General features: G+C 47.3%; 1 protein-coding gene across 1 annotated transcript in view; it reads left to right on the forward strand.

The window, feature by feature from the left end:
* The window catches only part of SEC14L1 (SEC14 like lipid binding 1), an 85,274-nt gene extending 75,041 nt beyond the window's left edge, over window positions 1–10,233 (forward strand). Inside the window, exons 15-17 of the mRNA XM_015414820.1 lie at window positions 155–333; window positions 7,806–7,907; window positions 9,732–10,233. Of these exons, the coding sequence (XP_015270306.1) occupies window positions 155–333; window positions 7,806–7,907; window positions 9,732–9,747 (297 nt within the window). The 3' untranslated portion in view covers window positions 9,748–10,233. The remainder of the gene's footprint in view (window positions 1–154; window positions 334–7,805; window positions 7,908–9,731) is intronic.
* Window positions 10,234–10,599: the final 366 nt, after the last annotated feature.

A 10,599-nucleotide genomic window follows, 5' to 3' on the forward strand; every position in this document is an offset into this window, starting at 1 on the left:
CACAACTGCCAAGTTGAATCCTTCTAACAGTCTCTTCCCTTGTGTTAGTTGTTGCTGTATGGGGCACTATAAGAGGTGATTGTCTCTTCATCCTAAGGCACAGAAAAGAGCCTTCAACAAGTCCAGTGCTGCCTTTTTCTGCTGTTGTTTGCAGGGGTCTCATGTGACTAGGTGGCCTGGCTTCTACATTCTCCAGTGGAAGTTCCACAGCATGCCTGCTTGTGCTACAACCAGCTTGCCACGTGTGGATGACGTTCTGGCATCTCTGCAAGTCTCATCTCATAAGTGCAAAGTTATGTACTACACAGAAGTGATCGGGTCAGAAGATTTCAGGTACTGTTGGCTGTGGTATCTTAACAGGGGTAAAGGCTTATAAAAGAAAACCATTTTTTTTCCCTTTTGCCTAAAAGCAAAGCTGTGAAGGACTTGCCTAGGGCAGTAAAGAATCCAGATGGAGTCTGCCACTTTAAATACTGGAGGTTTGCCTTAGGGCCTGTAAGTGGGAAAAAATTCTGACTCTTCAGCGTGTGAAGCACATGGCTGTAATTACTGCTCTAGACTTCACCTTTTTGTTGCTGATTGGTTTGGTGTCAGTAATACCTTATGTGTCACACCCTTGCATCCTGCTTCCCATACTCTACTGTAAAAGCCTTTCACCTTGCTTGCCTTTGCTCCATCCCGTCCACAAAATATCTGTATTTCGCAAGGATTCTGATTTTTTCCAGGGTAGTAAATGGACAAGCATGGACTTGGTTCCTTAACTTTTAATTCTACATTGAGTACATACTCATTGTATAGAATTTATGCATAGGTTTTATGCAGAATTGTTTGTGGTCTCTGTGCATCACACCTCTGGGATATAGTGCGCCTATGCTGACCTCGATTGGTTCCTCTTGAAAGCGAAAGGGGGTTTCGTGCCCACTCCCCAGTCACGTGCCGCCCCCGCTGCGCATGACCAAGGGAGGGGCACGACAATCCCACCAGTTCTCTTCTGAGCGCCGCACTGGTAGGATCTTCTCCACTTCAGTCAGTAAAAAATTTGGGCTTTTAGGCCTATTCCTCATTTTCTTCGAAGTTTCTTTGTTTTCTTCTTGTTTATTTTTCGTTAGGTGAAAGGACTTTGTTTCTACGGATTTATTTCCTTTTGGACTCTTGTCGTGTGTTCCCCCACCCCTCTCCCAGCCTATGGCCAAGAGGTGGGGTTTCTTTAAACGGTGCCGTAAGTGCGGCAGCAAGATCACCCCTCCAGACTGACACTTGCTTTCTCTTTTGTGCCTCGGAGAATCGCACCAAGTGGACTCTTGTGCTCATTGCGCTACGTTTTCAAAGCAGACAAGGAAGAACAGAGCTGCCAGACTTCGCATTGCGCTTTTGGAATTAGCGCTTTCACCAATGTCATCACAGGACACTTCAGGGCATGCGTCAATGTCGACTGCTGCCTTGGCATTGATGGCTGCGCTGACCCCGATATCGACTCACATAGATGTCGACCGCCCGATGCTGAAACACTCGGCCCAGGCATCTCCATCCAAAGCCCATACTCCCTCTAAAAAACGCAGGGAGGGCAAGGACGATTGGCCAGTCAAGCATAAAAAGCATAAGAAAACTCCCCCTATGCAATCTCCGCTGACCCCTTGGAGGGCCACGGAACCGAATCCTATGGGGGCTGCTTCCCTTGACTTTTCGAGCCAAGAGCAGCCACAAGGTGTACCTCAGTCGCCTTTGCTGCGTCCTATCCAGGTCACTGACTCTGAGCACAATATGGACTTGACACAGATCTCCCGGTCTTCCAGTGTTGAAAGTCTGCACTCAGACCACGGAGCCAATGCATTTGTCCGTCCTTCACAGTTCCGACCTGATGATCGAGACCAACCATCGGCACTAATCCACCTGTCGCCACCGCCCTCCTGGGACCAACGGCAGTGGCAATACATGTATGGGGCCTCTCCATTTACAGGCAGTATGTATCCATTTACAGGCAGTATGCCGTGATTCCCACCCCAACCAATGAAGTGGGACCGTCAGTCCACCTCTTCACGTCTCTCCCGGTATCGAGATCCTCCATCGACACCAGAGTTTGTGAGACCCCAACTGTCGAGGGGGCGATTGGCAAACCTCCCAAGCTGTTGCACCCAACAGTTCAAAAGTTTAAAGAACCATTGAATCCAACTCCATCGATACCAATGTTACCTATGTCTTTTTCCGAGCCGTCTGAGCACTCCGCCTCTTCAGACGCTTCCTCCCAATCAGGGGACGAAAACCCCAATCCTCCAGTGGAACCCTCGCCACCTTAACAAGTGGGCGATGATCTTCCAATCTCCCCTTCAGAAGACTTAAAATCCTACGGAGATTTCATCAAGTGGGTGGCTAACACACTCACTCTGTCTACGGTACAGCCTCCAGCTACTGTGACAGACTCCATGTTTGATGTCGTTCAGATCTCTACCCCGATTGCCTTACCAATGACTTCAGTCCTCCTTCAGGCGGCTTAAGTTCCATGGTCTCACCCGGCATCTACCCCCCCATCTCAAGCCCCAGAGGGTAGATCATATGTATAAGGTGCAGGAGCAGGGTGCTGAATTTCTGTTTACCCACCCTAAACCTAATTCTGACGTAATCACTTCTTCCTCCAAGTGCAGACACCATCATTCCATCCCCTCTGAGAAAGAAGAAAGGAAACTTGATTCGTTTGGAATAAAATTTTATTCTGCAGGAGCACTTGGCATCAAGACCTCAAACTATACAGCATGTATGGGGAGATATCAGTCTGCTCTTTGGGAGCAGATGTCTGAATTTATTGCAACCCTCCCTGAGGACGCTAACCGTCAGGCTCGCAGGATTCAAAAGGAGGGAATGCTTTTGGCTAAGCATCAGCTCAATGCAGCTAAGCACACATTGGATGCAGCCGCCAAAACGCTGACTTCAGCCGTTACCCTCCGACGTCACACCTGGATGCGTTCTACTGCCCTACCGCAGGACACCAGGACTCTCATTGAGGACCTTCCAATCGAAGGTGAGGGCTTTTCAGTGCCACGAATGATACGGTCCTGCAAGACCTAGACAAAGGTATAAAGACGTCGCGAAATTTAGGAGTCAACGTCGGTTCCTAAACTATCCGAAGCAAAATCCTGGAACAAGCCATGGTCTCGCAGATCCTCTCTTAAATCGTCCCCAGAAACACAGTGGCAATGCTCACCCACTGTGTCTTCCCGCCCTTATGGGCAAAAACCAAAATTCTCATCCATCTCTCAGCCTAAGGCTAAGACTCCGAAAGTTTCCAAGCAAAGCCTTTGACTCCTGTTGTCCCACCCCTACCCGCCTGTCTCCCTACCTGGCTGCTTGGCAGCAAATAACATCAGACCAGTGGATACTTTCTGTCATCGAAAAGGGGTGCTTCATAACTACTCCACCATCCAGTACGCTCCTGGAAGAAATCCAGAACCTTCTTCAAAAGGATGCTATAGAACCAGTCCCAACAGCACAGCGTCAACACAGGTTCTACTCCTGTTATTTTATGGTCCCAAAAAAGACGGAGGACTCCATCCTATTATGGACCTTAGGGAACTCAACCAGTTTATCTCCTATCAGAAATTCCGAATGACATTACAAAGCATTCTCCCCCTTCTCAGCGAAGGTGTCTGGATGGTAACCCTGGACTTGCAAGACACATATTTTCATATAGCTATCCACCCATCTCACAGGAAGTTTTTGCGTTTTGCAGTCGCGGAAGGCCATTTTCAGTACAAAGTCCTTTCTTTTGGACTCTCGACAGTGCCCAGAGTCTTTACAAAAATTATGATTGTCATTGCGGTGTACCTCCACCTCCAGAATGTATGGATCTTTCTGTACATAGACGATTGGTTGTTGGTAGCAAGCTGCTCAACCATATTGGTTTAACACTGGTCACCCTGGATGTGTTGGGCCTGAGGGTGAACCTGAAAAAGTCAATTCTCCTTCCTTCATTGAGAGTCCAGTTTATCCGAGTAATTTTCGGTTCAACTGTCTGCCGAGCCTTTCTCCCTCCCAAAAGGGCAGGAGACATTATCGCTCTCATCAACCTGATAAAAACACAGGGAGATGCATCAGCAAAGCAGATTCAATGGCTCTTGGGTCTGATGGCCCCCACCACAGCAGTACTTGTCTTCGTCAGTCTACAGATGAGACCACTTCAGCTGTGGTTCCTCAAATGTTTCCATCCACAGTGGCAGCCCCAATCTCAACGGCTCATGCTACCAGTGTAAGTGCTGAATTCCCTACAGTGGTGGGAAACTCCAGACAACCTCCTTCAGGGAGCCCGATTTCTTGCATCCAGCCCCGGAATAACCCTAACCACGGATGCATCCCTGTGGGGATGGGGGGCTCACCTCCAAGGTGTGTGTGTGGGTGCCAAATGGGAACCTCATGTGGCCCACAAACACATCAACTTCCTGGAACTGCTTGCCATCCAGTATGCCCTAAGATCCTTTTGCCACCTTATGGCTCACCATACGGTGGCAATCCTGACAGACAACACCACTGCACTGTGCTACCTGAACAGGCAAGGCGGGACAGTGTCCAGGAAACTTTGTCAACTGGCCTGGGAGATTTGGACTGAGTGTCATTCCTGGGGCGTGTTCATCATTGCTGCTCACCTGCCAGGATTGCTCAATGTGCATGCGGACTTTCTGAGCAGAGGAGGTGCATCCCTCCACAAGTGGGAGTTCAACTGGGCTTAACTCCAACCAATTTTCCACAGATAGGGTCACCCAGAAATCGATGTGTTTGTGACGCATCAGAACGTGAAGTGTCATCTGTTCTGTACCAGGGTGGGACAGGACCCTCTGTCTCTGGGGGACGGCCTTCTGTTCCCATGGTCCCACAGGCATATGTACCTGTTCCCACCAATTCCTCTACTTACCAGAGTGCTGAGCAAGATCATGAAGGAACAACCTCAATGCATCCACGTGGCACCATGGTGGCCATGTTGGCACTGGTTCCCAACTCTACTCCACATGTCCCGGGGCACATACATACATCTCCCCCCAGTACCAGATCTCCTCCTGGCTCAGGAGGGCCAAGTGCTTCACCACGATGTACCACACCTCAAACTCATGGCGTGGAGGATCCCCAACACAGCTCATAAACAGGATAGACCTTGTTCTGTTGAACTGTCGGAAGCCAGCTACATGCGCTTCCTATGAAGGGAAGTGGAAGAAATTCCTGTCTTACCTCGAGTCGTTGGGTTTACCACCCCCCCTATGGACTTCAGGATAGTTTTCGGATTCTTGTTGACCTGCCTGGACTTGGATCTTAGTTGCTCCTCTTTAAGAGTCTATTTAGCTGCCATTTCCGCCAATCATCATGCGGTGGATGGCTATTCCATTTTTTCTCACCCGCAAACGAAGCAGTTTTTAAAGGGCCTCACTTGCCTCTTTCCTCCGGCTCATGGGCCAACTCCCTCCTGGGACTTATCTCTAGTACTGTCCAAATTAACGGGCAAACTGTTTGAGCCCATGGCCACGTCTAGTCTGCAGCTTCTCTCGTGGAAGACTGCCTTCCTAGTAGCCATTACCTCAGCAAGACGAGTGAACGAATTGTCTGTATACCGTTGCGATTCTCCGTACTTGGTTTTTCACCATGATGGTGTCACCTTGGCCCCGGATGTCTCTTTCCTACCCAAGGTTGTTTCTTAGTTCCATTTGCAAGCCGACATTGCTCTTTCAACATTTTTCCTGTCCCCTACGAGCGACGAGGAACGCCGTCTTCATACTCCAGACGTCAAGAGAGCCATACTCTTCTACCTCGATAGGACAAGGTCATTCCATCAGTCACCAGCCTTGTTTGTCTCCTATAGCACATCTGTGCAAGGGAAGAAGCTTTCTTCACAACGTCTATCCAAGTGGATTGTGGAAACCATCAAACATAAATAAATAAATAAACTGTGCTACTTACGGGCCAAATGGCCACTTCTGGGCCCACTCCGAGTGCATTCCACCCGGACAGTAGCCACGTCCACAGCCTTCCTGAGAGGGTCGTCGCTCACTGACATCTGTCAAGCAGCAACCTGGGCTCCCCCCCCCCCACGCGTTCGTGAAACATTACACCCTGGATGTGCGTCTTCATCAACGTTCTGTGGTGGGACGGGCAGTGTTACAGGCGGCACAAGTCTAGGACCTTCAGCTCCCTCCTCCAGTTTGGCCTGTTTTTTGCTTGCTAATCTCCCAGAGATGTGATGCACAGAGACCACAAAGAAGATAAACAGGTTGCTTACCTGTAACTGATTATCTTTGAGTGGTCATCTGTGCATTCATACCACCCGCCCTCCTTCCCCTCTGCTTTTGGTCCTCTCCTTTTATTACTCTGAGACTGATGGCAGCGGTCAGAAGGAACTGGCGGGATTGTCATGGCCCTCCCTTTGTCATGCACAGTGGGGGTGGCGCGGGACTGGGGAGCGGGCGCGAAAATCCCTTTTGCTTTCAAGAGAAACCGATCGAGGTCAGTGCAGGCACACTATATTCCAGAGGTGTGAATGCACAGAAGACTCGAAGATCATCAGTTACAGGTAAGCAACCTGTTTTTTTGCCTACATAAGACTGTGTGCATGGTTACATGACCCCTGAATTCCAAAAGATCCCAACAGTAAACCTGGCAAAAAATGGGGTACCAAGAAGCATAGAAAACTAGGGGTCATAGTGATTGGTATTATGGGACCAGGGTTTAGGAACAAGAAATAATCATGAAAGAAGGATTAGGAGCTAAGTAGGCTATGGAAGTCCTGTTCATTCAAAGCTAAGTTCATCCTGCTTTTAATTTTTTGAAAGTCACCAGACACAAGTTACACATTTCCAGGCTTTCTTTGCTGTCATAAAAGCTAGAATGGTGTTTCAGAGGATCCAGATTGTCAGAGAACCAGGCCTATATCATGTACACCTGTATACATGGAACGGTAGCTATATAGAATACCCCAGGCCAGACTATATGTTGTTGGTACAGTTGTTTAAAGATGCCTTTGCCCTCTTGATTTGAGGAAAAGAGAGCATTTAGCCACAAGGATCACAAAGGTGCCTTGCTCTTGCCACAAAGTATTGCACTGAATCCTCTGTTTTCTCCAGTTTCTTGAAGGAGGACATGTACACACCTTGGCTGCTTCTGATGTTCAACTTCAGTCATGCAGCCAAAGCTCATCAGTGTGTTTTGGAGAAGTCAGTTGGTTAAATCAGTTTCAGTCTTTGACCATAAATGGCAGTGTCATTTATGAAAACTTCTTGCTGCAGAGAATCAGAAAGAAAAATGTGCATGCTCAGTCCGAGGACCTGTTTACGTTTTAACTCATTTATTGAACCTGGGGGTGAGCCGGAGATTTGAGGTGAGGGAAATAACGCTTCATTCACTTAGCCCCCTGCAGGTATCTGGCCATGTAAAGCATGTCTTGGCCAGGATACCAAGCATTGAGAAGGTCAGTAGCATGCCAGAGATTTGAATGGCATCTTGCCTTCACATCAGGTTTTGGTGGAGTGAGAAAGAGGACCTCTTTTGCGGAGGGCTCTGCAGGGACCAGAGGAACAGGGTGGGAGACAAGAGGGTAGCCTTGTGCTCACATGAAATAAGAGACACTTCACATTCCGTTCACTACATAAAGGATTTGGGGGAGAGGACATCTTTCTATGTTGGACATCAAGGGAAGGAGCTGACAGGGGGCTGTTCTGTAATGTGTTAGGCTCTGAGACAGAAGCTAGAACAAGTAGCATGCTAAAGATGCACAAAATAGCTCTCATCCTTAACCTGTCTCTTTGTGTGTCTGTCTCTCTCTCTCTCTCTTGCTGCAGAGGGTCCATGAGCAGCCTTGAATCAAGCCACAGTGGATTTTCTCAGCTTAGTGCTGCTACAACCTCTTCCACTCAGTCTCACTCCAGCTCCATGATTTCCAGGTAGTGCCACAGCCAGTAAAAGTCAAAGGATGAGATGGCTGGACCCTCGTCTGTGGAGGCCAACCACAATGCAGCATAATCATCACAGACAAAATGGGGAAAAAATACACACGTGAAGGCCTTTTTATAGATAGTAAAGTAGCTGCTTGCATTTAAATGTAATGGTTTTGTTTGAACTAGACCTGAAAACCGAGTGTGTCTAACCCTAACTCTGTAGCCATAGTACTTTCTAAACATGCTTGCACAAACCCTAACTTGGAAATGCAAGGGCTGTTTTGGAACAAAAGAAACAAGTAATGTATTGGTGGTTGAGAACCTAATTTTAAAAACTAACACCCTACCTGTAGTACATTAGACACCTTAATCAATCTAAGGCTGCTGCCCATGGTGATCCTGCTGAGTTTCAAAAAAACCTTTTTCTCCCTTCCTCCTGCTGTGAGCTCCCCTCCTGTATTAACTGCCCGCTGTTTAGGCCTGGAGGCGAGAGTGGCTGGATGCTTTACATTTCAGAAAGGGCCAGCTGGTGACTGGCTCAACTTTTTACCTAGCTTTGTTACAGATGTGTGCTGTCCTCTGTAGAGGAATAGGAGCAGGCTCTCACAAGAAGCCATTTTGACACTGATACTTTCCACTTGATCACATCATTAAGGCCATATTCCAGCTTTGGGCATTGAAAGATATTTTTTTTCAGCCTTTAGTTTACATTTCTGAGGACTGATGATGGGGAAGAAGAGGACAGAGCAGGCTCTCCTCAGATCAGTTTAAAGGGTGGCCCTACATTGGGTTCTCAGGTTCATATCTCTCTCTCTCTCTCTCTCTCTCTCTCTCTCTCTCTCTCTCCCTCTCTCTCCACACTAGAATCTTTTTTCACCCGCAGCAAGCACTCAGCTTGGGGAACTCCTTTCTGCCAGGTCTTGGTTAGAGGAAGACATGGCTGCAACAGTTCTTCTTTTCCTATTCTCTTTAACCCCAAACATTGGGCAAAAATATGCCACTGCAGGATAGCTGGGGCACCAGCATCTTAGTAAAGCTTTCTCCTTCAACTGGTAATAATTGCACCACTCCCTTCTCCCACCTTTCCCCCACTCACTATAGAGAGAGTTTAAATTCCAACTCTCAGTGCTCTTTAAGCCCAGCAGTAAGGCCATTAATATTTTATGTGAGACTAAACTTGTCACGTGTTCAAGAGAGCTCAAGGTTGTTGGCATGCAAATGAGTTCCCAGAATGCGCAATAACTGCTGAAATGGCTCCACACTGCCCCCCTCCTCCTGGGCAGTCAGATCTACTTCAAGTAAAGGGCCTTTCTGGCTGGGCCCAGAAACTCTCTGCTTGGCCAGCTTGTAAAACATAATGGTGGTGGATTTCCTGTTGAAAAAAAGTAAAGAAACAGTGAAATGCAACTTGTAAGAATTTGCTTAGGAACAGGATGTTAAAAAGCCTATATTGGTTTTAAAAGGAACTAAAATAGCTTCCTTTTGAACTGGGCAAGTAACAGTTGTCTTTTTCTAAGTATTCAACCCATGTACTGGCTAACTGGAGTTGGGAGGAATCTAAATAGTTCTTATATAACTGTGCACGTGCTATGTTGTTTCTCCTACTGTTGTTTAGGTAGTTAGATCCCAGCTACCTTCAGTAACAGTTTTGATCCTTGGTATGCAGGCATGAATGTGGTTCTTCGCCTCAAAGAAGCATAGTGCCATGTGCACCTGCTTTGTTGTTAAGTATCACTGGTGCCCCACTGCAAAAGGGTGCATCCTCTTTCCCACTTGTAAGGGCTCTGTCTTGAAAGATGGTCCCTTCTTTTTTTCTCTCTTTTCTCTCAGATGGCGATTTTGCTGACAGCTGTAAAGGAACTGCTTCATTCAACAGTCCACATCTGCCCAGAGATGTCTGGCTTTGTAGAACTTTTTTTTTTCCTTTTTGAGTTGCAGCCAGTTCTCTTGTCTGAAGATCTCTTAAGTTTGCTCAGAACTGTCCTTTGGGGATACTGTTTCTCTAGAAATCTAATACATCTTTCAGAGCTCAAAGCACAAACACTTGAGGGGCTCCATACATCACAAAAGCAAGACTTGACCTTTATTTTTTTGAGCAGCGTGCCATGTCAGCTGTGACCCGACTAACCCCCTGCTCTTCTGAGTCTTTTTTAGTTATGGCTTTGCTTTCCCTTTCCTGCCGGAACTGACAATTCTGCTGACCCTTTTCCCCCTGAACTTAATTTAACAATTTGGCTACAGTTTCTGTAAATGTTTTGTAAACATATTACCTCAATCTTGGTAATGACAGTCTTTTTTTTTTAATTTGTATCAATAAATGTGAAGTTTTTTTGGGGGGGGAAGTCTGAATGCTTACTTCTCAACTTGCTTTGGAAGAGATTACTTTTCCCAGGGTGCAGAAGGAGAGATGGCATCATAGACTTGAGAGCCAGCAAAAGGAGAGCTCCAGGTATGGCACCTTGCAGGCATGGGGCAGGCAAGAACCTCCAGTCTTCAGAGGACTTTACATCTGAAGTTGCTTTCAGATGGAGAATTGGTGGTGTGTTTGAGTGTGCTTATTCATTGTGCCACTTTATAACTTCAGGCTATATTGATCCTTGTACTTGATGATCCCTGTTCATCCAGAGGAGAATGTGGTTCAGCATAAGTGGCGTAATCCAAGGTCTCTTAGACAACCCCTTCCTCCCCTTCCATACCT

This window comes from Gekko japonicus, unplaced genomic scaffold (genome assembly GCF_001447785.1).
Source record: "Gekko japonicus isolate JY-2015 unplaced genomic scaffold, Gekko_japonicus_V1.1 scaffold2107, whole genome shotgun sequence".
NCBI lineage: Eukaryota > Metazoa > Chordata > Lepidosauria > Squamata > Gekkonidae > Gekko > Gekko japonicus.